Raw genomic sequence first — 24165 nt, 5'->3', positions numbered from 1 at the left:
CGTCTACCGTGCTCCACCGCCTCGTCGCAAAAGGAATCGAGAAACCAACGGGAGTGTATCTCAAGAACGCGGAAAACATCTTAGACGCAGCACGGGATTTGACCAAAATCCCCCTGCCCGTCAGCATCATCACCATGCCGCGGGAGATCAACGGACCGAACCAGAAACAAGTGGATCTGGGAGGATGATCGTGAAAGATGGCAATTCCATCTATCTCGACAAGTGAGTTGCTCGCACCGCATTCGACCTAGTGTCAGTGTTCTGACCTGCGTAATAGCAATCTTTGGACCAGTGTGAGCAATGAGGTTAGTACCTAGGTATTTCTGGCTTACACGTGCTATCAACCCTGACCATCTTCCCTAGCTTCCAAATGCAGGAGACGTATTGGACGATGGATCGGATAATGGTACCGAGAACTTTGACCAGGATGTGAGCGACGATTATGCGATACTCTCGACATCTGCAACAAAAAAGTTCTTACAGAGCTCCACCCGAGTCCCCTGAATATCTTCAAGCTGTGGCAGGCATTTCTCGAGAATGTGAACCCGCTCACCAAAATTATACATGCTCCAACTGTCCAACAACAAATCTTGGATGCCATGAGTGATTTGTTAGAAATAAGCCGGGAGATCGAAGCATTGATGTTCGCAATATACTGCATAGCATTGGTTTCCTTGCAAGCAGAAGATGTCGAAAAATCATTCGGAGAAAGCAAGAAAGCCCTCCTATCAAAGTTCAGACGAGGAGCTCAACTCGCTTTCAAGAATGCATCGCTTCTTCGTACATCAAGCTCAGTAGTCCTTCAAGCGTTTATGCTATACCTGGTGCGTTCATATTCCTTTGACGAGATCTAATCCCCCTTTAACGACGTTTCGGTAGCTTTGCATGCGTTCGTTCTCTGATCCACATACTGTCTGGACATTATGCGGCATTGCAGTAAGGATTGCGCAACGGATTGGAGTTCATCGAGACGGGTCTGCACACGGGCTTCCAGTATTCGAAACGGAGATGCGCCGTCGCATCTGGTTCCAGCTCATGATCATAGATGCCACATCTGCACAGTTCTGTGGTGTAGCACCAACGCCGCTCCCAACCACAATTGATGTCCAACCACCCATGAACGCAAACGATAGCGACCTCGATCCTCGCATGACCGAGCCAGCCTGCGAGAAGCCAGGACCAACAGAAATGATATTTGTTCTGGCTCGGAGGGCATTTGGAAAATGGCTCCTCCGTTTGTCAAACCAAATTGAGAGTTCTAATACCGGACCATGGGCTTTCCTATCATCGTCGTCGATGTCACTAAAGGACAAGGACAAGACAATTGATGAACTTGAAGCGCACATGGAAGACACCTTCCTCCGGCACTGCGATAAATCCATCCCGTTACATATGGCAACGACAATGATGGTGCGTTCGGCGATTTACTACACCCGGATGATGGCCCACCATCCTCGTCAATATCAGGATCCCGACATGCGCATATCCCAAGCAGAGAAAGACATCATCTTTGAAAATTCCCTCAAGATGATAGAGTATGCTGACTACGCCCAAAAGAACCCAGTTGTACGGAAATACTCGTGGCACACGATTAATTTCATGCCGTGGGATGCCATGATATTCATGCTCTCGGGGATGCCGCACCGGACTGATCCCGATGAGAAGAGCGAAGTCTGGCAATTGATTGGAAATGTGTACTCTGGGCATATAAAGACGATGAGCGAGAACGGCCCAACGCCTCTCCACATGGCCATTCAACACTTAATCGTCAAGGCCTGGCGGACATACATTGAAGAGTGTAACCTCAACCACCGTACACCAACACCTTGTCCAACCATCGTCGCATCCTTGTTAGCCAATGCAGCAGGGATTTCTAGCCCGCAACAGGAAGATGAAAACTTCCCAGCTGGCAAGTGTGATGCTAAGCCACAAGATCAACCTAGGTACGACCATTCTAGTTCACAATTCGGACTGGATGAAAAGTTCGGTTTCCTACCTGGTGATAGCCCGCAGGATTGGAATGACTGGGACAATCTTCTCAGTAACTTCCAAGGATCTTTTACAGATGATGCAACATATCTGCCGTGATCTAAGTATGATGATGGAATAAAATACAATATTCCACTAGACCACAAAAACCAAGATTCTTGTCTGAGGCTCTAAGGCTCTAGGGAAGCACATATCCCAGTTCGACACATGATTCCCGACACTGTCGATTTCTCAGAATTCGCTCACATACCCCTTGTGATGAATCAAGAGGTATGACCGCAATATTGTGTTCGAAGTCCATGCGTACCCCAAAAGTTGGAGAACCTCGCGCCGATCGGCATGCGACGCCCCGATGCCGTCCACGTGTCTTGGCGTTTACGAGCCTCGGGGTCGGCGACTAAACAGCCGAGCAGAGTCATGATTAACATTCTTTTGGTGTTCATTTCTTTACAGAGCGGTGATATCTGCCTGGTCGGAAATTTTATTTAAAGTCGGTTCCGCTCGCTGCTGGCTTTGGATATGACCACCAATTTCCTACTTGCAATCATCTTTTGACCCCGGTATTTTTGATACATCAATTCAACCTATATACCCTCCGAAGATTTTCCAACATGAAACCCAAAACGGATGTTCTGATTGTCGGTGCAGGCCCAACTGGCCTTGTCCTTGCTCTGTGGCTTCACCATCAAGGTGTTAATGTCCACATTTTTGACCAGGCAGAGGCTCCGGCGAAAGACTCACGAGCGATAATTGTTCATGCACGCATAATCGAGCTGTATAGACAGCTCGGATTGGCCGAAGATCTGCTGGCACTTGGATACAAGTTACCGGCGACAAATCTTTGGGTTCATACGCAGCACAAAGCACACATTTCGCTACAGGACTTCGGTCGCAAGTTGACTCCGTACCCGTTCATGCTAAGTGCACCTCAAGACGACCATGAAAGAATGCTGGAAAAACGACTGAATGACGTCGGGATCCATGTTGAACGAGGGTCAAAGTTGCAAGGCTTTGTGGACCACGGGTCTAGCATCACTGCTACCCTGTTCCGCGAGGCTGATGGGAGCTCAACCACACATGAGGCGTCCTACGTAGTCGGATGTGATGGAGCACATTCGGCTGTTCGCCACGCAATCGGTGCCAAATTCGAGGGTGAAACATACAAACCGCTGTTCTACATCGCTGATATCGAAGGCAAAAGCGACAAGCACTTCAACGGCGAAGGGAACGTGGTGTTCACAGACGACACTTTCAACCTGATAGTCCCGTACAACAAAGCAGGCCATGCACGATTGGTTGGTATCATGGCACCGGATAACGATGGCCATGACCGTGAGTCGCCAGAGTGTGAGCACGAGATCACATTCGAAGAGGTTCGACCTCGAATCATGCAAGTGATGGATATAGACATCACAAAGGTCAACTGGTTTTCCACTTACCGCAGTCACCACCGCGTGGCGGACAGATTCCGCAGCAATCGTGCGTTCCTTGTCGGGGATGCGGCTCACATCCACAGCCCAGTTGGCGGGCAGGGAATGAACACCGGCATCATGGACTCCATCAATTTGGCATGGAAGCTAGGAACGGTTCTCAGACAGACAAAGATGACCGAAGAAGCAAAACACCAACTATTGGAATCATATGAGTCCGAACGCCGCTCATTTGCCATGATGATAGTCAAGTCGACCGACACGGGCTTTATGACGTTAACATCGAAAGGATTCTTCCCACACATTCTTCGAAATTGGCTGATTCCGTATCTTGTGCCACTGCTTTTGAGATTCGATTTTACCCGGACCAGAATATTCCGGGGCGCTTCTCAGCTCATTTGCAACTATAGGGGCAGTAGTCTTTGTGAGACTGTCCATGGGACAGTGCAGCCTGGCGATCGTCTCCCGTGGGTTGAAATCAACGAAGTGGACAATTTTTCAACCCTGCGAGATGTTTGTTGGCAGCTCCATATCTATGGAAACTCTCTATCACAAGTTGACAAGTGGGCCCATGAGATGAGTGTGAGGGTTTTCACCTTCCACTGGGACGATCAATACGCCAAAGCTGGGCTGATCAAGGATGCTGTCTACTTGCTGCGACCTGACCAGTATATTGCAGGTATCTTTGAGGGTCCGTCTGTTGAGGCGCGGCTGGACGAATATTTCGCTACTCGCGGATTTTACCTAGATAGAGACTAGAGTCTGGATACCACCTCAATGCTCTCTCCACTATTCTGTTCGTTATCTCCCATTCGACTATTATTCCATACCCTTTCTTAGACCACGTGCATTGCCATATGTCGCATTTTCCCGCTAATTCCCCTTTTAAGACGCGGAATATAGCGTTATCCGACTCACTCCCGAGGTCTACTCCAAAGGTCACTTCAAATGATACCTAGCGAATGGGATACGAAAGCCACATCCGTCTTCATACCCCTCGGCATGCGAAAAGAACGGAGCGTGATTGGTGACTTGGCACATATTAAGCCCTTGTGGCGGATGATTTGATTGGTGTGCCTGCAGGGCTAGCCTTGGAAGCTCCACCTAAGTGGAGCCATAAGACCCACCTATACTTCCGTCTGGGCATGTTCTCCCGGGGACTTCGTTGTGTTTGCATCCAATCTGGACACGAGCATTATCAACTACCGGTAGCATCCGGATTGTCTCAACTCCACCAATGCTATGCCGGCCATACTCGCGTACAATCGATGTTGATCGGCCGATCAAAACCCATGGACTGAACATGTGCCAGAGACGGCCGCATTTCATTTGCCATGGTGTCTAGTTTCTGCCTGTACATTCCTCAACTATTGAGCATCTCTTCTAGTGCACATAACATGTGAGGAGTGAGATATAAAAGCCTTGCAGCGACCGAGGAAATGATCTTCGTATTCACTTCAGTCCAACTCTGTTTACCACATCATTTACTGTCACGATGAAGACCACCGCTCTCATTTCCTTGCTCGGTCTATCCGGTAGCGCCTTGGGTGCGGCCGTGGAGACTGGCAAAGGAAACGCGCCCTTCGGCTACAAGTCTGGCTCGAAGGAGTCCATTGCCAACATGAAGGACAAGATCGAGAATGTTGTCTGGGTCCTGCTGGAAAATCGCGGATTTGACAACATTTTGGGTGGTGTGAAGAAGAAGGGTTTGGACAACGTCGTCAACAATGGTCCTTTCTACAACTTGGAGGATATTAGCAACCCAGACAGCAAGAAGTGGCCCAGCCAGTTCAAGAACTACGACTCGGTTCTCAATGACCCCGACCACACGCTCACTGGTACAAATTTCGAGCTTTATGGAACTTATAACCCTGACAATGAAGCCATTGCCAACGGCTCTTTGAAAGCCGACCTGTCAGGCTTCGTCAATCGCCATATGCTCCGGCACCCCAAGATCTCTGCTCAGCGCGCAGCCGACGAGGTCTTAGGATACTACTCTGAGGGTCAGATCCCCACCATCGTCGAAATGGTTGATGAGTTCACTACCTTCAACAACTGGCACTCCTGTGTCCCTGGTGTAAGTCACGTCTGTATTACAAACTAGATATAAAACTGATCATCAACCAGCCCACCAACCCCAACCGTCTCTGCGCGGTCTCGGGTGTCACCGATGGCCACGGCAAGAACGATGAGAGCTTCGATGTCTCCTCCATTGAGAGTACCAGCATATTCGAGGCTGCCTCGGAGAAGGGCATCTCGTGGCTCAACTACGACGGCACCAACGGCGCCTTCAACCCAGATGCCCTGTTCTTCGACTGGACCACCAAAAACGCAAAGAGCAACGTTGTGCCGCTCGAGAACTTCTACCAAGATGCCTACCTGGGCCTTCTCCCCCAGTTGTCGTACATCAACCCGTCCTGCTGCGGTCTGAACACAAACTCCATGCACCCCGCCGGCAACGTCTCCTTCGGTGAGGTTTTCCTGAAGCAGATCTACGATGCCGTCCGCACCGGCCCTCAATGGGAGAAGACCCTTCTCCTCGTCACCTTCGATGAGACAGGTGGATTCTACGATCATGTTGCGCCCCCGCTTGCCGTCCGCCCAGATAACAAGACCTACACCGAGAAAGCTTATGACGGCAGCGAGTACACTTTCAGCTTCGACCGTCTGGGTGGTCGTATCCCTACCTGGTTGCTGTCTCCTTATACCCCCAAGGGCCACGTTGAGGGCTACGGTACCGACCCCGTCACCGGCGAGTCTTCCTCGTACAGTGCTACCTCTGTCCTGAAGACCCTCGGTTACTTGTGGGACCTGAAGGACTTGAGCCCTCGTGTCGAGCACTCGCCTGCCTTTGACCATCTCATTGGCCCGAAGGTGCGCTCTTCTCCCGAGACTCTCAAGAACCCTCACACGTTCCCAAATGCCATTTGAAAGGCCTTTCACGGTAATATGACATAGACGAATGGTTTGGATATCTTGTTATTATGTACGTAATCATCTACTCTGTTTCTCGTGGGGTGGGAGTCTAAGCCTCATTACGATCCACGCGCTGTATGTTCCACGGCCTTGTTAATGGCCTCTTGCTACCTACATATGAGGGCAGCCTTCATTTATTTCAGTGAATACTCAGTTGGTTTGAAATGATGTTTGAAACGTTACAATGAAAATACGACATAGCATAGGCTTTTCAATTCTTCGCATAAGAAACCGTGATGTGGTGTACCTCCTGTTGTAGCAAGATTTCATAGCCCAAACAGGTTTTGGGGTCAGAATACCTTTGCGACGAGTACTCTGCTCTCTTCTCCTTGTTCTTCCTGTTCTTCTTCTACTTCTTCTTCCCACTCTCACACTTTCGCACTCAGCAAAACGATACCCCATGCCACTCAGGCCTTGTGTATCAGGCTTTCGACTTCTTACCTGTCAGATCAACAAGCAGTAAGTCCCCTATCGAAGCCCATGTTCAGACTATTGTTGAAGCCCTAACTAGCTGTCAAAGCTTCCTACGTGTAGCCTGTTAGTTCTGAGAAAGCTTTAGTAGGAACCAGCTACTAAATCTTGATATACTTGCGTCTCTATTCAATTCGAAAGCTGACTTGCATGTTATAACGCTATACATGTAGCATTGGTATACATTTAAAGGTCCATATAACCGACCCCGAGGAGGTTCTGTCAGGTAGAATAACTTGGCGTTGTATACATTTATCCTTGATCGACGTGCGAGTGGATGTGTAGGATCTCTATCATACTGTTTTGCACTCAACTTTGGAGTGTAACTTATTTTATCGTGTAGAATGCATCTAACATTGGGGAGAGCAATAACTATACAAAGTGGGAAATGTCGGCGTGTGCCGTATTGCGAAATGTAGGGGTCCAATCAATGGTGTTCAACTCTCTGTATTGCTGTATCGGTTTTCCTGACAATTTATATGGGCCACCGATTACTAATCTAAAATTACACAATTCATAGGATCAATGGATCCTCCGGTATACCGGTATGTATCTACTCCGACACACCCCCTCAGCGGTCCTAGTATGTATACTAAGATCGCTACACCCTATATAACGGCATACTCTATGATCTATTCTCTTCCTCGCTGTCTAGGCTATAAGATAGCCTATATCTACCATCCGAAGTAGCCGTATAAAGTTCTTATACTTCTGCCGGGATAGTAGTTTAGTGAGACTATCGGTAACTATACTCGCTGTCGCTACCTAACGTACTATAATACGTCCTACTCTAACTTCCTATCTTAGCTAATAGTGGTGTATATCTATATATCGTAGCTTCGTTTCGAAGGCTATATCCTCGCTTATTAAGAGGCTAATCGTCCGTTTATTATTATAGTTAATAGTTAGGTAGTGAGATAGGATAAATGCTAGGTTATTAAGTAACCGCTACTACTATTAAAGCTACTTCCCTATCTCTAATAGGCCTAATAGTTCTACCTCGGTAGTCGATATTATAACTATAGGCTACTTACTAGCTTTCTAGTTAACTAGACTACCGTACGCTTAATAGATATACCCTATAGAGCTCTTTCGATTAGGATAATCTCTATAAGAAGTATCACTTATAAATTATATAGAATCGATTCTAGTACTTACTATATCCGCGCTATATTCGATAGCTAGATTCTAGGTAGTATAGAGATAGGTAATAACTCGATTAGCTACCTACTAGTGCTAAGGACCTAGATTTATAAGGAACTACGTAAGCTGAGCGGTAGCTTTTGTAGTATCTAGTCTAGTGATTATAGTGGTATACCCTATAGATCTAACCTTCTTCTAGTATAAATAGATCTCTCCTAGTGTAGCCGTACCCTAGTAGGGTATCAATTCGTTAATTAGTAATAGTGTATAGATAGGTAGACGGTCTATTAGATTATACTAGGTAGTAATACTCGTTATATAGCTATCCTAATAGAGCTAAAGCTTCTTCTATTACCTATCTCGGACGATCCGGATTCTAAGAAACTATACTACTTCTCTATAATCGGTTAGCTCCTAGTGTGCTTCTAGATCTCGCTCTAGCTACTATACTTATACTTTAGTAGTAGTGTGACTAGCAATTAGGATATTATCTATATAGAAGAAGACTAGTAAGCCCTATCCTATAAAAACGTAGGGGTCTTCCGGTATCTATTATAACCCTAGCTTACGTAATATACTTACTACTTCTCGCTACTATAGTCTCGGTGAGATACGTAGTCCGTATAAAGTATAGCGTAGTTTCTAGCACTTACCTAGGATCTAGAACCCTTCTAGTATAGATATATACGTCTCCTTCTTATCTAGCTTACTATTTAAAAAAGCGGTAATAGTATCCCGCTACTATAAATCTAGATTAAAAGTAGCTACTAGTATAAAGATTATCCTTACTATCCTTACTACTAGCGTAGTAGCCCTTTTCTCTTTATAAGAAATAGTTTTAAGGTCTCTTTATACGTAGATACGAGCCTTTAGTTTTAATAGATAACTATCCTAGTTAAATTTATATAAGAAAACCTATAGTAGAGGGAGGATCTGCTTCCCTCTATCCCCTAGTCTATTAATGATTTTAAATGTCTCCTTTTTAGATAGCGAATTGATCTCTTTCCTTATTACTACGAGAAAGCCTTCCTAAAATAGGTGGTTTATAATATCTTTCTAATGCTTCGGCGGTAGAGGAAGGTTATCTCGATAACGATAACTATCTAGTTTCTCTATATATAAACTAGCGGTAAAGGTATAGAGTAGAGCTAGGGGCTTTTCCTCCTATACTATAGTAGTTATTATATATATAAAGTTATTATCTTTTCTTACTCTATATATTCGTCTTCTACTTAGTATATTACCGGTATTAATATCACTAACTATCTCTCTACTTAGTGCTAGTAGCTTAGACTATAGCTACCTTTCTAGCTCGTCTTCTATAGGATTAGGAGTAGGTTCGTGCTAAGCCTTTTCTTCGTACTAGGTCTAGTCTTAACGCGCTAGATCTTCTTAATTAGCCTATATATCTACCCCCTAACTAGAGTTAGTACTCGCTTCCTCTTTATATAGTGGAGTAATTAGTAGTAGAGGTAGATCTTAATCCTCCGGGAATGTACCTAGTGGTACTATATATAGATAACTAGGTGTTAGCTAGTATACTTCTTCTCTCACCCCCTAGCTTAGGGTAGTCTCTCGTCGAGCACTTACTTTACTAGTTACTTCTTAAACCACTTCCTAAGAAGTATCTTACGCTTATTAAGGATTTTCCTATACTTACTAAGGATCCTACTACTAAGGATCCTACTACTAAGGATTATACTACTAGGGATCTTACTACTAGGGATTATACTACTAAGGATTATCCCGATCCTATATATCCTAACTTTCCTCTATCGTACTAGTCTATTAACTAGTGATTTTATAGTTAATCACCTAGGTAATCTCTTTAGTAGTGAGTTCCTATAGTTCCTTTACTAGCGGTAGTAGAATTAGTATATACTAGTCGTACTTAGGTATATACTTCTAGGTTTTATCAATTATAGTATCCCTTATATACTTCACCTTTCTACTATATAGGAACTAGATCTTCTAGATATTCGAAGTACGGTATCCTACTAGGAAGCTAATCTCCGCTTATAGGTGTATCTTATTAGATTATATTTACTTCTTAATCCTATAGTACGCTATACTCCTATATAGTCTGATATTTAATAGGTTAGTCTTCGGTATTACCGGTGTAAATTCCTTCCTAACTTCTTCCTATAGAACTACCTAGCGGTTCTCGGTGGTAATATATAATAGCGTACGATTTAATAACTATATAGCGGTACTTATAAATTCTAGCTATAGGTCCTTAGGAAGCTTTCCTTCGAGAGCGAGTATATGTATATAGGTAATAATTATCCCGCTAGATCTCTCGGTATACCTATTTATCTCTAAATGTCCTAGTGGAGTATAATATACTAAGATACTATTAGCTATTAGGCTATACTCCGCTACTCTACCTACTATAGCTTTATTATTATAGTGGAAAGCCTTAATCGGTAGCTTCTACTAATTCCTTACTAGCTATACGAACTCCTTTATCGTAAGTTAGCATTCCGGTTTAAGCTTATATATTATAATCTAATAGAACCTCGGTCCTTCTAGATAGAAGTGGGATATCTAGCGATATCTATTATACGCCGGTGGTAGTTAGATTAGGTCGAAGTGTACCCTTCTAAATCGTCTAAAAGTACGTCTAATTAGTCTTCTTAATATCTATTTTAGAGTATTTCCTATCTTATAGACTTAATATAGAGATTTCTACTCCTCTCCCGACTACTCCCCTATCGACTTCTTATCTTTAAGAACGACGCCCTCTACTATACTAGGAAGCTTTACTATAGTACGTGGTTTAATATATACTAGTCGCCGATACTATAGTTTAGAAGGAGCCTTTAATTCCTATGGCTTTACCGAGTTCCGTACGCCTTAGATAGTATATACTTACTATAGAGGAGCTTCACTAGGCTTATTAAAAAGCTAAAGGTTAAAGTGATCCTAGAAGTGTACACTAATAATAGGCCTATTATTAGGATCCTATATATAATTCGTCTTTTAACACTATAGGCTACCTTTCTTCCTTAGTATCGCGTACGATACTAGATTCGTATAGAATCTAGGTAAGTATAGAGTGTCACTTAATATAATCTCTATCCTTCCTTTTACTAAGTGTCTTCCTACTAGGCGAGCTATACCCTTACCGAGTATCCTTATAGTGCTATCTTTAGTTATAACTTCTATATCTTCCGGGGTAAAGTTAATAAATAGACTTCTATTATTATAGATATACGCACTCGATCTAGTGTCGAGAATCTATCGATCGTAAAGAGAGGGCTCGTCGCTTCTTACTATAGATAGTATATACTTACTAATCTATACGGCTTTATCTTATAGCTTATCCTTACTTTAGTAGGTAGTAGTAAAGCTAACTTAGTTAGTATATTTAGCCTTTAGCTAAGCTTTAGTAACTACCTTATCTACCTATTATTTCTAAGCGAGGTCCTTTACTAACTTCTTCTTCGCTTTCTCTAGCGTACGCTTATTAAGAGTGTATCCCTCCGGACGAATTGCTTTATTTATAGTATAGTAAGTGGTAACCTTATACCTTAGATAAGTGCTACTATATAGATAGCGTCTCTTCTTAAATAGGAGCTTCTCTTACTTCACTTCCGGTTTCGCTTCTTAGTGTCCTTACTAGGTTAAAAATACGCTTTTTAGAGCGGTTATCGAGGATATAGTTTAAACGCTAATTTTATAGTTTATAGCGCGGAATAATTTAAGAAGATCTCGAGTATCGTACACCTTCTTATCTATAATAATCTCCTAGTATTTCCCTTACCACTAGATAGGAAGCACCTCTTTTATAGCGTATAAGAAGTCCCTATTTATATCTCTATTATTGATTCTAAGACTAACGGCTTACTCTCTTAGTGTGTTCTACTATTAAAGCTATTCCTCGATATCTCCTATCGGCTTCTATATTATAAAGACCTTCTACTTTATACGGATTTCTTCTTCGTACGCGGTCGATCGAGCGAAGCGAGACTTTAGATATATAAGCCTATTATACGGAGTACGATATATAACTAAAGAGAGATAGTGGATTAGATTAAGGTATATAAGGATATACTCGTTTATATCGCTTAGTCCCTTTACCTACTTTTCCTATCTTATATACTTCACTTTATATATATCTATATAGTCTCGCTAGATCCTTCGGTCCTTCTTATCGCCTTCCTTAGGGTATTCGGGTTCCGCCGGTTCTTAGAGAGGTTTAGTTCGTGTCGACGAGGTAAGGTCTAGATTATAGAGATCCCACACATTCTTTTATACGGTATATAGCTACACCTTTAAAAACTAGGTGAGCCACTACGGTAAGTCCTTCAGTTTTTCGCCCTTTATAGCGGAGAGGATTGATACTACCTCTATTACTAGATTTAGGGGTAGCTTTATATAGCTTCGGGATAGCTTTTAGGGTAGCTTTAGGGGTTACGAGACACTTCTAGTAGCCGGCTAGATACTATATTCTAACTATAGTGGTCTTATTTAGTGCGAACCGGGCTTATAACTATCGGCGTGTGCCGTATTGCGAAATGTAGGGGTCCAATCAATGGTGTTCAACTCTCTGTATTGCTATATCGGTTTTCCTGACAATTTATATGGGCCACCGATTACTAATCTAAAATTACACAATTCATAGGATCAATGGATCCTCCGGTATGCCGGTATGCATCTACTCCGACAGGAAATTGGCGCCTGAGGCAGATACGCTAAACTTAATTGAGCTGTCGATCTGGAGATTCTCGAATTCCGGAACTGACAATTGATAATCAACCTTCCTTCAAGACCTCCCCAACCACTTCGCAACAATCACAATGCCTTCTCCCATGAGATTGGCCAGTGGACTCTTCACTCGAGCCACCCGCAATATCGCCATTGAATCTACCCCAACACAACGCATCCTCCCTCTCCTCCGAAATAACACCGCATCACAATGCCGAGCCTACACCCAAGCACAGCGCCCACGATGCAACCAAGACATGCGCACCATGACCTCCGCGCATAACAATTTCTCAACCTCCGCCTTCCGAGCAGGCCCTAAGACAATGGGCCAGATGCGCCAGCGCAACTCGACCGGCCCATTCTCGTGGAAGGCCGCACTGCTCTTCGTGCTGACCGGTGCCGGTATGATGCTCTACTTCCGTGTTGAGAAGGCGCGACTTGAGCGCAAGCGCATGACGGAAATGAGCAAGGGTGTTGGCAAGCCCAAGGTTGGCGGTCCGTTCGTCCTGAAGGATCTTGATGGGAAGGAGTTTACGGCGGAGGACCTGAAGGGCAAATACAGCTTCGTGAGTTACCCGGGACAATGGAGTAGAAGTGCATCAATGGATTTCATATGGTGGAACGACGCTCGCTGACGCAACCTCGCTTGGTCTTCTTCAGGTCTACTTCGGCTTCACTCACTGCCCCGATATCTGCCCCGATGAGCTGGACAAGATGGCCGAGATCATCGAGAAGGTCAAGGCTGCGACCGGGGACGAGAAGCTCTTCATGCCTGTCTTTATTACCTGCGATCCCGTCCGTGATACGCCCGAGGTGCTGCGCGAGTATCTGAAGGAGTTCCACCCCGGCATCGTCGGCCTGACTGGCACGTACGAGCAAATCAAGCATGTGTGCAAGCAGTACCGTGTGTACTTCAGTACCCCCAAGGATGTGAAGCCCGGAGAGGACTACCTTGTGGACCACAGCATCTACTTCTACCTGATGGGTGAGTTGACTTCATAAGCTGTAACCTATACATTCAGTTTCAGTGTGCTAATTGTTTATCATAGACCCCGACAATGACTTCGTTGAGTGCATCGGCCGCCAGGATACCCCCGAGTCTGCGTCCAAGGTGATCATGGAGCACATCAATGACTGGAAGAGGGAGGGAAAGCCACTCAAGACGGAGTAAGAGTCTTGCGCCAGGTGTATGTAAGGAAATTGTACAATATAGTCATTTGAATATCTGAATACCCTACTCAGCCCAGAAGAGTGTTCCAAATGCTCCTTTTTTGTGGTCATGCTCGTACCTTTGGAGTAACCAGGCCGGACTCGGTCGAAATGAAACAAATATAGAGGCCCTTCGAACCAATTTTGTTTGGGGGACACCTGTAAAAGAAACCATCAGCATTACCCACAAGCCACAAGCATCGGGACACCAACCAGCAAGTTCATCAAAGCACGAAACCCCAGCCTAAACACCATGTATATCCTTAAACAGCACCGGTCCCCAAAACCCTCCCCTCAGCGTCCCGATCCGCATTAGCCCTCCACTCCATCCCCCATCAACAAACTCCTCCCTCTTCCAAATCTCCGCCTTCTCCTTACAAGCCTCAAGCACCTCCTCACCAGCCTTCCACGCCGCGCCCCGATGTCCCGCACTAACAGCAATAACAATAGAAGCCTCTCCAATGGGCACAGTGCCCAGTCTGTGCGCAATACTCACTCCCTCAAGCCGATGCGTCTTCACAGCGGCCTCGGCGATCCCCGTTAGGGTCTTCAGCGCCAGAGGCGGGTAGGTCGTGTAGCTGAGCTGCGAGACGGGGCGTCCTTCGAAGGTATCGCGCGTGGTACCGAGGAAGAGGATGTTGGCGCCCGCGGCGGGGGAGGAGGTTTGCGATAAATAGGTGTTTGCGTCCAAGGTGCCGTATGTTAGTGTTATGTGGATGTTTTGGGTTGCGTCGTGGTGTGTGCGTGGGTAGGTTTTTGGGTCGAGATGGGCGGGGAGTTGGGCTTGTTCTGAGGACATCTTGTTATTGGATTGAGGGATCAATGGGGTTGAGGGAATTGGATTGGGTTCTATTGAATGTTGGAATGTTGGAATCGACCCCCTCGATGCTTATCTACTGCGGGGATCGGATAAGAGGCGTCCCCCGATCTGCGGAGAGCACCGTGACTTGACAGCTTGGTATGAATATTTTGTTCAGGTGTTCGTTCTATGATTCTTATTCTATTGCTTGGGGTTCTGTTCACTTTCCTTCATTGTAGAAACAGTCTAGCTACAATGTATGAGGAATGTCTTGTGGCCGAGGCCAGATCTTCTCATATATATATCACAGAAGCAACACCACAGCCTCATAGGGACGAAGTGACCACTTTTCACCAGAGAATCGCTGGGAAGCCTCATCAACACCTTCATAAGTGTCGAGCAAGACCTGCTTCACGCCAGTGATACCATTGCTTGCCGCGTCCCACTCCAGAGTCTTCTCTGTCCAGTGACACACCACCAAGGCTTTTTGGTCACCATACTGGCGAGTGTACGCAAAAACCTCCTGGTTAGGTTTGTCCAGAAGTGTAAAATTACCGTAAACAAAGACATTGAGGTACTTCTTGCGCAATTTCAGCACAGTAGCCCAGTAATGGTATGTCGAGTTGGGATCCTTGACTTCCGCTTCGGCATTGACCCGCACGTAATCGGTGTTCACAGACATCCAGGGCTTGATGCCAGGTCCAGTGAAACCAGCATTCTCAGCAGCCGACCACTGAACTGGGGTGCGTCCGTTGTCGCGCGACTTCTTCTGGTATTCTTGGAGAGCAATGGTTTGGGCAGCGGTGTCGTCCTTTGGCAGTCTGTAGAATACCCACAGTCAGCTAACATCCTCAAGTGCGAGGAGGAGAATTGTATAACCTTTTCCAGTGATTCAAACAATCAATGTCTTTGTATTCTTCAATACCCCATGATTTGGGCACATTTCTAGTTCCCAACTCTTGTCCTTGGTAAACGAACGGAGTACCAGCCTGTAGCGCCAGGGCCGTAGCCAGCATCTTGGATGCGACGAGTCGATACTCCTCACTAGCATTAGTGTAGCGATCAACAGAGCGCGGCTGGTCATGATTCTCCCAGTAGAGTGCATTCCAGCCATCATTGGCATACATGAAGGTCTGCCAACGCTCAAAGAAGTCCTTCAAATCAGTGAGTTTCCAGCTACCAGGTTCAAACTTGTCATATTTGCCATGATCAATGTCTACATGTTCGAAGTTGAAGATCATATTGATCTCATTGCGGTCAAACTGCACCGCACGGAGAACCTCTTTCTCGTCAGTGACGAACGGCATCTCGCCAACACTGAAGGCGTCGTACTCCTTGAGAATCTTGCCAACGCCCTGGAGGTACTCGTGCAAGCGCGGGCCGTTGGCGTACCACTTGTCGCCCCACTGCCACGGCGTCCGTGGGTCCTTGATGGGTGCATCGGGGAAGCTCTGCTCCTTGCTGATGAAGTTGATCACGTCCATACGGAACCCATCGCAGCCCTTGTCGAGCCAGAATCGCACGATATCGTGCACGGCCTTACGGACAGGAGGATGTTCCCAGTTGAGGTCGGGCTGCTCGACCGCGTATAGATGCAGATAGTATTCTTGGGTCAGTTCGTCCCATTGCCAGGCGCTCCCTGAAATATATTGTTAAATAGGTGGTTTAATACTGACGGAAATTGAAGTACCTACCCTGGAAATGAGAAACCCAGTTGTTGGGCGGCTGGCGGTTGCCCTGTTCATCGTATTTGGCCGGCTTCCAGACATACCAGTTACGGTACTCGTTATCCTTGGAGCTGCGCGATTGCTTGAACCATTCATGCTGATCACTAGTGTGGTTGACGACCAGGTCCATCAGGAGTTTCATACCCCGCTGGTGGCAGCCAGCAATCAACTTCTCGACATCTTCAACTGTACCATACTCATCGGCGATGCTGTAGTAGTCGGAAATATCATAGCCCATGTCCACCTGCGGCGATTTGTACGATGGACACAGCCAGACAATATCGACGGCGAGGTTCTCGATGTAGTCAAGTTTGGAGATTATACCGGGGATATCACCAATACCATCGTTATTTGAGTCCTTGAAGGAGGCAGGCCAGATCTGGTACACGGAGCTTTCTTTCCACCATGCACGGTGGTTGGAGTTTCCTGGGGTAGCCATGGCAGTTCGAGATAAGGCAATTTAAGGGAGGAAATTAGGGTATCCTGACGGAAGGAAGAGAGAATTTTGGGATTCTGGAGTAGTGTTGGCTATATATTTATGGTAATTGCAGTGAGAGATGTGTTGTTAAGGACACTTGGAGCATGGCGAATCGCTCATATTTATCCCACCGCGGGGCAGATGCGGACAATCATCGGGGTCCCCAGGGATTGATATGTCGGCCCGAGGTGTGAGTTGTTCTTAAATGCAACTTGCAAATCTGTTGGATCAGAAGCCACACGATGTGGATCGTCTCCACTTGGATGATTATAGATACGATGATACAACTAGGCTGGAGGGGTTCTTGGCAGGTCATTTTCCAGATTTATACTTCAGATCCATATAAATTAATGTAAAGTGTCATCTAATAATGAAGAAGTATATCTAAGTATTCCAGGACACAGAGTGTTCCAGGGCATAGAGTGTTCCAGGACGACATGTTATAAGTTGCAAAGTATACAGTTACCTAGAACTGTTGATATAGATGCAACTTCTATATTATATACATGGAATTTTGATATGCATATGTCGTCAACATACATCTAGGCAGAGCATTGGATCCAAATTTGCTTCTTCTAAACCATATTGCACGGGTTTGACTTAAGATTTACACCCACGGGGAGCACTTCATATGCCCTGCCTAGGTTGGAGACAAAGGGAGCTGTGACGCTGTAGAGCCAAGTGAGCTGTAGAGCTAGGTGAGCTCTGATGCTGTAGAGCCAAGTGAGCCAAGTGATCTCTGACGCTGTAGAGCCAAGTGAGCCAAGTGAGCTCTGACGCTGTAGAGCCAAGTGATCTCTGACGCTGTAGAGCCAAGTGAGCCAAGTGAGCTCTGATGCTGTAGAGCCAAGTGATCTCTGACGCTGTAGAGCCAAGTGAGCCAAGTGAGCTCTGACGCTGTAGAGCCAAGTGATCTCTGACGCTGTAGAGCCAAGTGAGCCAAGTGAGCTCTGATGCTGTAGAGCCAAGTGATCTCTGACGCTGTAGAGCCAAGTGAGCCAAGTGAGCTCTGACGCTGTAGAGCAAAGTGATCTCTGACGCTGTAGAGCCAAGTGAGCCAAGTGAGCTCTGACGCTGTAGAGCAAAGTGCATACAACATACCTGAGACCTTGAAGGGACCCACTTCGGTCGGAACGGAGATACCTTATGCCGGTATCGGGTTGGAGATATCGTTATCGGAGCTTCCGAGGTCTCCAGGTTTCAGTGCAGTTCCATTTAACTTCCAGTCCACACTATTTTGCTCCATTCTTTCAAATGTTCATCAATCATGGCACCTCCGTATCGGAATGATAATTTTTCTTCGAGTTCTTCTCGTCGACCCTTTCCTTCGCGAAATGATCATGGCCGCATGTATGATGATCGATCGCGATCTCGCTCGCCTGGTAAACTTCTCCCCGCACGTCAATGGCGTATAAGCCCTTGCACATCTTGCTCATAGGAGTTCCCTATCCACATGGCACCAAATTGAGGCTAATGCCATTCTCATCTGAATTGGTAAATAAAGATCGTGCACGCTCGCCTCGAAGACTAGCTGCCGACGGCAGACCCGAGTACCCCAGAGACCGAGAGTCTGGACAAGGCTACCGAAACCATGATCGTGATGATTATCGCCGTCGAACTTCGCGCTCGTCTCCTCACAGAGGCAGGAACACGTACAAAGACCGCGACCGAGAGGGTTATCGAAGTGCGAGCGGCAATCGAAGCCGAACTCGTAGCCCTCGTCGAGGCCAGTCCCGTATGGGACAGGTGAGCCGAGAAGTCATGATGGACGGACTTCCAGTGGACATGGAAGAGGAACATGTGAGTCATGAAATCCAGTGGCTGGATTAGGCGTTTGAATACTTCCGTCGTCGAGGACAAATGCTGACAATGCGCTCATTCGTGGGCAAATAGATCGCCACTGAACTCAGGAATGCCTATCATATCGATGGTCTGGAAAATATTCGGGTTATTCGAGACCGCCAGACGAGTATGTGAAAGTGGCAGACAGTTTGAAAGAGCATGCGTCGTTACTAACATGACATCGTGTCTAAGGGTTGTCGCGGCAACTAGGGTTCCTGCGTTTTCCCACGATTGACGCATCGCGCGATTTTGTCGAACGCAATCACCCTTTCATTTTCTTTTATGGTCCCACAAACGACCGGGTCACCCAAGTACGCATAGCTTACAGCCGCGAGAGGGAAGACCGAGCTCGTGCAAGAGGCGCAAGTGATTGGAACTGCAGGACGGTAAGTCAACGTGGTGGCCCTTCAGGGCTAGAGGACCCGCCTGTCCGGGTCGGAGGTACCTGCATAGGTACTTTCAAGATTACCTATTGTTCTGCGCTCACAAAATCAGTGTCTCGTTCTCAACTTCTCCACACGTTCCCATTGTTTCAAGTGCGGTATTCCACGACCCGGTGCGTACACCATCACAACTCCTCACACCATTTGCATCACTAACCATCCAACCAGATATGGATTCTACCGGTCCACCCGGAGCTTCTGCTCCCAAGATAGCTAACGAAGGTGACAATGATGTCGCTCCTGAGGGCCAGCCTTCCCAGTTCCTCCTGATCCGTGGTCTGGCGGCGTCTGTGACAGAGGAGCTTCTGGCAAAAGGAGTTTCTAAACTGTATCGCCCATCTGGCAACAATGACAGTGCCCCTGACAATCAAAAGAAGGGATCCAAGGTAGCCTCGACCACTGGTGACAGCAACTTGGGAGCGCGCGAAGGCTCTCTCCGTCGCGTGCTCCTTGTACGTGACCGCAGAACCAATGAAAGCTGGGGTTACGGATTCGCAGAATTTGCGGGAATCACCGTAAGTTTGTTTTATTCGTTACTTCTTTGGTTTTGCTTTCTAACGCTTGACATTTCAGGATGCGCAAGCTGCAATGGCGCGCCTCAACTCTTTCGAAAAATTCACCATCTCCTCCAAGCCAGTGTTGGTTTCCTACATTCACGGCGGAGTGTTTGTTCCAGTCATGAACGCTCCATCCGGTGCTAGCTACTTCACTTTCAGCCCATCTAACAACCCATCGCTGAAATTGATGTACTGGGATGATGCAGCATTCGTCACGGAACTCGTGGTGTCAACCGAGGAAGATGATGCCGCGCAGGAGCAGAGAGCGAACAAGACAACTTCCAACCAAGGAGACGCCCAAGCCAAGGGCATGAAGGACTCCGACAAGGGTAAAAAGAGAAAAATCGACGGCCCGGCTAGTGCCAGTACAAAGAAGCTTGCAATGCCATCCCAGCTTCAATTCTGGAGTGACCGCCACGCTGAGCTACATGGGATCAACCGAGATGCGGCTGGAAACCCCGCAGAGAGCTCGAGCTCAGTAACTCCGGCGACTGAATCGGCTCCTCCGGTGATTGAACCAGCTGCTCCGGCGATTGAACCAGCTGCTCCGGCTATTGAACCAGCTGCTCCGCCGGCTCCATCATTTGCAGACTTCGACAAGAACCGCTGCCTCTTGTGCATGCAAGATCTGGTGAATGCGGGTCACCTCAGATACCACGAGCGCGAAAGTGACATCCACCGCGAAAACCTGAAGGACATCAATTTGAGAATACGCGGCATATGCTGGATGATAATCTATCACGTCATACCCATGCCAACTCCAAATTACAAAGACAGCAAGGATGAATACCGTGAGGCACTTGAGCGAGAATATTCTGTCCCTCCAACCGCTAGATCATTTGCAGACCTGAAGCGGAACTGTTGCCTGTTGTGCTTCACCGAGTTTGATACTCCGGAAGATGTCCTCGTACACGACCGCGTCAGTAAACGCCATCTGGAGCAATTGCAAGATGAAGAGGCTGTGAAGGAAGGCTTGGACCGGCTTAAACAGGCGGGTATCGCGCAGGATATCAAGCCTGCTGCCCCTACTGCTCCTGTTGCTCCTACTGCTCCTACTGTTGCTGCTGCTCCCGAATACCGAGACCGCGCCAAGGAGCGCCGCGCGGCGTTCGGACGTGACGACGCTAATGACCGCCAGCGTCCCGCCGAACCAGAAGAAGAGGATGAGGCACCCGTGCAGACAACCTCGATCGGTGCTTCTCTTCTCAGCAAGATGGGATGGACGGAAGGAACTGGCCTTGGTGCCCAAGGAACCGGCGTGACCGAGCCGATTCCTACTGAAATCTATGCCCAGGGTGTGGGACTGGGTGCTCAAGGGGGTCGACTGGGCGAGGCGACCGAAGAAGCGGGCCGGAACACCCGGGGTCGGTACGACGAGTTCTTGGAGAAGACCCGGGACACCGCCCGCCAGCGCTATGAGGAGATGGACCGCTCCTGATCAATTCAGGACGGTTGTGTACGATATGGGTGGAAGGGGTGGGGGTGGTTGGAATCTGAGGGGAAGGTGAGGCGAGAGCGAAGGGAAGGAGGGGGAGATACCTGATGATGACCTTGTGTGCCATAACTGAATGGCCAATGCCAATTTCATGTAAGATTACGACAACTAATGAAACTTTGTACCATGTAATCTCGCTCACACCCGCTCGGGTGTGCTTCCATTGTAATCGGCAGACCATGTCCAGTAAATGCATAATGTACAGCTGGTATCAAATCATGAGTAGAGTGTAGTTGGTATGTGTATAGTTCACGATCGAGTCTCTTCAGTATCCTGATCCACCTTATCCTTCTGGAAAGCCCTCTTCATCTTCTCCTTTTCCAATTGCTTCTCAAACTTATCACCGAGGATCTTAGAAACCCACTCAGTAACTTCCTCCTCGAGCTCCTCATCACTCTTCACAGGCGTATCGCTACCACCCTGCAACCCATTGCGCACGAATCTCCGCATATCCTCAAGTCCATTAATATTCAAAGCATACCCGACCGCACCGCCGGCCATCAATCCAAACGAGAGGACATTGAGAGTCGCCAGATTGAGAGCCTCGAACGCATCGCCCGCGGAGTTCGAGTGCGGCTGGTGGTACACCGAGCTTGTGTAGAAAGGCGGGATGCAGGAGATGCGTTTCTTATGGAAGGCGCGGCGTGTGACTAATACCGAGAGGGCGAAGAAAGTCATTCCTCCGAAGAGGAGTTTGAGGTTTGTGTTTGTTTGGGGCGAGGGTGGTTGTGCTATTTGAGATTGTGTTGATGCTGGAGTTGCGGATTCATCGGGTGTCGGCTTCTCTTGAGGAGGTGTTGGTTGGCTTGACTCGGGTTTTGGGCTTGAGCCCCAGCCGAATAGTGATACCATTGCTATGCGCGGTGTGTGAGCTCGCGGACGAGGACTGTTTGGTGATGCGAATGCGAGGCGGAGCTGAACGGTCTGGAAGGGGGTAAATGGCGAAGGATTGAGAGGTGCACAATAAGACTGAATGGAGTTGATGATTTGGGTGTGGGCCTCTTCGAGGGTTACTCAAAGCACTGTATCTGCGGGCAATTGTTCTGTTCTTGTGAATGAAGCAAATCCGTGCGGAGGCGGAGACAACATCGCAGATCTGCACGTGACCCGATTCCAAAGGATTCCAACGTTGGCTGCCTTGACATTATAACAATTCGGTGGGAATTAAACCCAGAGATTTGTGAAAAGACACGGTTTCTATAATTGACAGCCTGACCGGCACTCCTTGTTGCGAGGCAATATGAAGCAACTGGCTACACTGTAGATGAAGCCAAATGATAGTTGAAGTTTTTAGGGCTAGAATCATCGGGTGACTCGGATATGTCATTGGACAAGCCAATTGCATAGCAATTGCGAAAGTATAGGACAGAAAGCCGGATTCATAATGGAAAATTAAGTATTAACATCAATGCTGTCCTCGTGCGATTATTTCAAAGGGAAACTGTACCTACCTAGGTAGGTAGATCCTGTTGAAAATCCCAGTTAATTTCCATTAATACTGGCCCTTTTCATACTCCAACGCTAACCCTAATTCGTGGGGTATTCTGCATATCTTTGTTATGCAGGATTTACATCCAGGCTCCTACCAAAAGAAGCCTAGATTCCTTGGCTATATGCAGTTTGATCATAACATTCATGATATCACTGCATTGGCGCCTAAGCATTCAAATTGAGCCTGCTTTCAGTCAATCTTTGCTTCTTCCTGCGTTGTTATTCTCACCGAGTCTTTCTGATCTGTCATGATTGGGGTGGGGTATACGAAGAAGAAGCATAAATAGATGCTTCTTTCCATGTATAAAGCAGATAGACAAAACCAATTATTACTTTTTATAGTATATTGGAATTCCCAGATTCATAGTATTTTTCATATACTATTTTTGTTCTCACACATACATACTGTATAGAACACCGTTTCAATCAACAGGTTATAAGCCCGGCTTGCTCCATACGCCGGATTTATACAATTGCTCACCCCCGAGCAATTCATTATTGAAGCTTTTCTATAAGCTTCCAATCTTTCAAAAAGATCACCAGTCTTGTCATAGACATCCTCCATCTTTATCTTCATCTTCACTTCACTCTCACTATGGCGCCCAACACCCGCAGCGGTGCGGAACCGCCCGGTGAACCTTCTTCGCGCCAAAGGAGTCCTCCTACCCCTCACAACCCTCTCGCCGATGACGAAGCTAAAGCTCACCGCCAGACGACTATCACGGCCAACAAAGTCATACTAGCTTACCTAGAGCAAGGGCAACAAATGAGGAAGCTACAAAGAGAGCTCTCACAAACCAAGGATGCCCTCGCAGCTGCACAAATCGCAGCAGCACAACAAGCTTCCGACCAAGCAGCAGCTACTCAGCTAGCTGCTACCATAGAGCATGTCTCAGAAAGCATTGAAACAAACCCTGATCCTACACAGGGTAGGCATCTCAGCCAACCGTCTGTTCATCATCCTGACAGGCAGGAATCAACACCCCGCCGGGGGAAGACCATGTTTTCAATGAGAGAACAAACGCCAGTTCTCTCAGCAGCTCAACAAGAAGCTAATGCTATCAGATACCTCTCCTTCGTGGAAGGCATGGCAAAATTTGGAAGAAAGAGAGCTCAGTTTAGATTCCCAGCTCTCACCGGCAAAGCCAACTACCGTTTATGGGCCCAAAATGTCAAACATCTCCTTAACCAAAACCTCCTCGTACAAGTGATCGAGGGCCAGGCAGGAGATCTGCCTATTGATCATCCCCAATACTATTCATTGAAGTTGCTAAAAGGTGATGCACAACTTATGATAGCCAACGCTCTTAGTGCAAGGCTCAAGGAGAACCTTGGGTTTTCTAAAGATCCAGAACCGGAGCGAATCTGGAAGTCTCTTCGTGATCAATACGAATGAATTATTTCT

General features: G+C 46.9%; 8 protein-coding genes across 8 annotated transcripts; 5 read left to right on the top strand and 3 right to left on the bottom strand.

Annotated features, from left to right (window-relative positions):
- Positions 1-2600: 2600 nt before the first annotated feature.
- N7489_005729 (putative FAD binding monooxygenase) lies at positions 2601-4178 on the top strand (the record flags this gene model as incomplete). Its single annotated transcript, XM_056711481.1, has 1 exon — positions 2601-4178. The coding sequence occupies one exon, from the start codon at positions 2601-2603 to the stop codon at positions 4176-4178; it is 1578 nt and encodes a 525-aa protein (XP_056569902.1).
- Positions 4179-4914: 736 nt separating this feature from the next.
- N7489_005728 (putative phosphatidylglycerol specific phospholipase C) lies at positions 4915-6350 on the top strand (the record flags this gene model as incomplete). The annotated part of the gene is made up of 2 exons (XM_056711480.1): positions 4915-5496; positions 5547-6350. 2 exons carry the CDS (start codon positions 4915-4917, stop codon positions 6348-6350), a joined length of 1386 nt encoding a protein of 461 aa, XP_056569901.1.
- Positions 6351-12811: 6461 nt separating this feature from the next.
- Positions 12812-13944, top strand: N7489_005727 (SCO family protein; the record flags this gene model as incomplete). Its single annotated transcript, XM_056711479.1, has 3 exons — positions 12812-13285; positions 13380-13704; positions 13769-13944. 3 exons carry the CDS (start codon positions 12812-12814, stop codon positions 13888-13890), a joined length of 921 nt encoding a protein of 306 aa, XP_056569900.1. The 3' UTR covers positions 13891-13944.
- Positions 13945-14172: 228 nt separating this feature from the next.
- Positions 14173-14727, bottom strand: N7489_005726 (molybdopterin synthase catalytic subunit; the record flags this gene model as incomplete). The annotated part of the gene is made up of 1 exon (XM_056711478.1): positions 14173-14727. One exon carries the CDS (start codon positions 14725-14727, stop codon positions 14173-14175), a length of 555 nt encoding a protein of 184 aa, XP_056569899.1.
- A 304-nt stretch (positions 14728-15031) lies between these two features.
- Positions 15032-16893, bottom strand: N7489_005725 (glycoside hydrolase family 13 protein; the record flags this gene model as incomplete). The annotated part of the gene is made up of 3 exons (XM_056711477.1): positions 15032-15548; positions 15607-16366; positions 16422-16893. 3 exons carry the CDS (start codon positions 16891-16893, stop codon positions 15032-15034), a joined length of 1749 nt encoding a protein of 582 aa, XP_056569898.1.
- Positions 16894-18199: 1306 nt separating this feature from the next.
- Positions 18200-21212, top strand: N7489_005724 (putative G-patch domain protein; the record flags this gene model as incomplete). The annotated part of the gene is made up of 7 exons (XM_056711476.1): positions 18200-18314; positions 18437-18732; positions 18826-18901; positions 18967-19160; positions 19270-19330; positions 19386-19732; positions 19791-21212. The coding sequence occupies 7 exons, from the start codon at positions 18200-18202 to the stop codon at positions 21210-21212; spliced, it is 2511 nt and encodes an 836-aa protein (XP_056569897.1).
- Positions 21213-21518: 306 nt separating this feature from the next.
- On the bottom strand, positions 21519-22121 carry N7489_005723 (uncharacterized protein; the record flags this gene model as incomplete). Its single annotated transcript, XM_056711475.1, has 1 exon — positions 21519-22121. The coding sequence occupies one exon, from the start codon at positions 22119-22121 to the stop codon at positions 21519-21521; it is 603 nt and encodes a 200-aa protein (XP_056569896.1).
- Positions 22122-23355: 1234 nt separating this feature from the next.
- Positions 23356-24156, top strand: N7489_005722 (uncharacterized protein; the record flags this gene model as incomplete). Its single annotated transcript, XM_056711474.1, has 1 exon — positions 23356-24156. One exon carries the CDS (start codon positions 23356-23358, stop codon positions 24154-24156), a length of 801 nt encoding a protein of 266 aa, XP_056569895.1.
- Between the last annotated feature and the right edge of the window lie 9 nt (positions 24157-24165).

This window comes from Penicillium chrysogenum, assembly GCF_028827035.1.
Source record: "Penicillium chrysogenum strain IBT 35668 chromosome Unknown utg000002l_segment0_segment0, whole genome shotgun sequence".
Classification (NCBI taxonomy): Eukaryota; Fungi; Ascomycota; class Eurotiomycetes; order Eurotiales; family Aspergillaceae; genus Penicillium; species Penicillium chrysogenum.
Note: the sequence above shows the minus strand (reverse complement) of the source record. Positions and strands in the feature narration are given on the sequence as shown.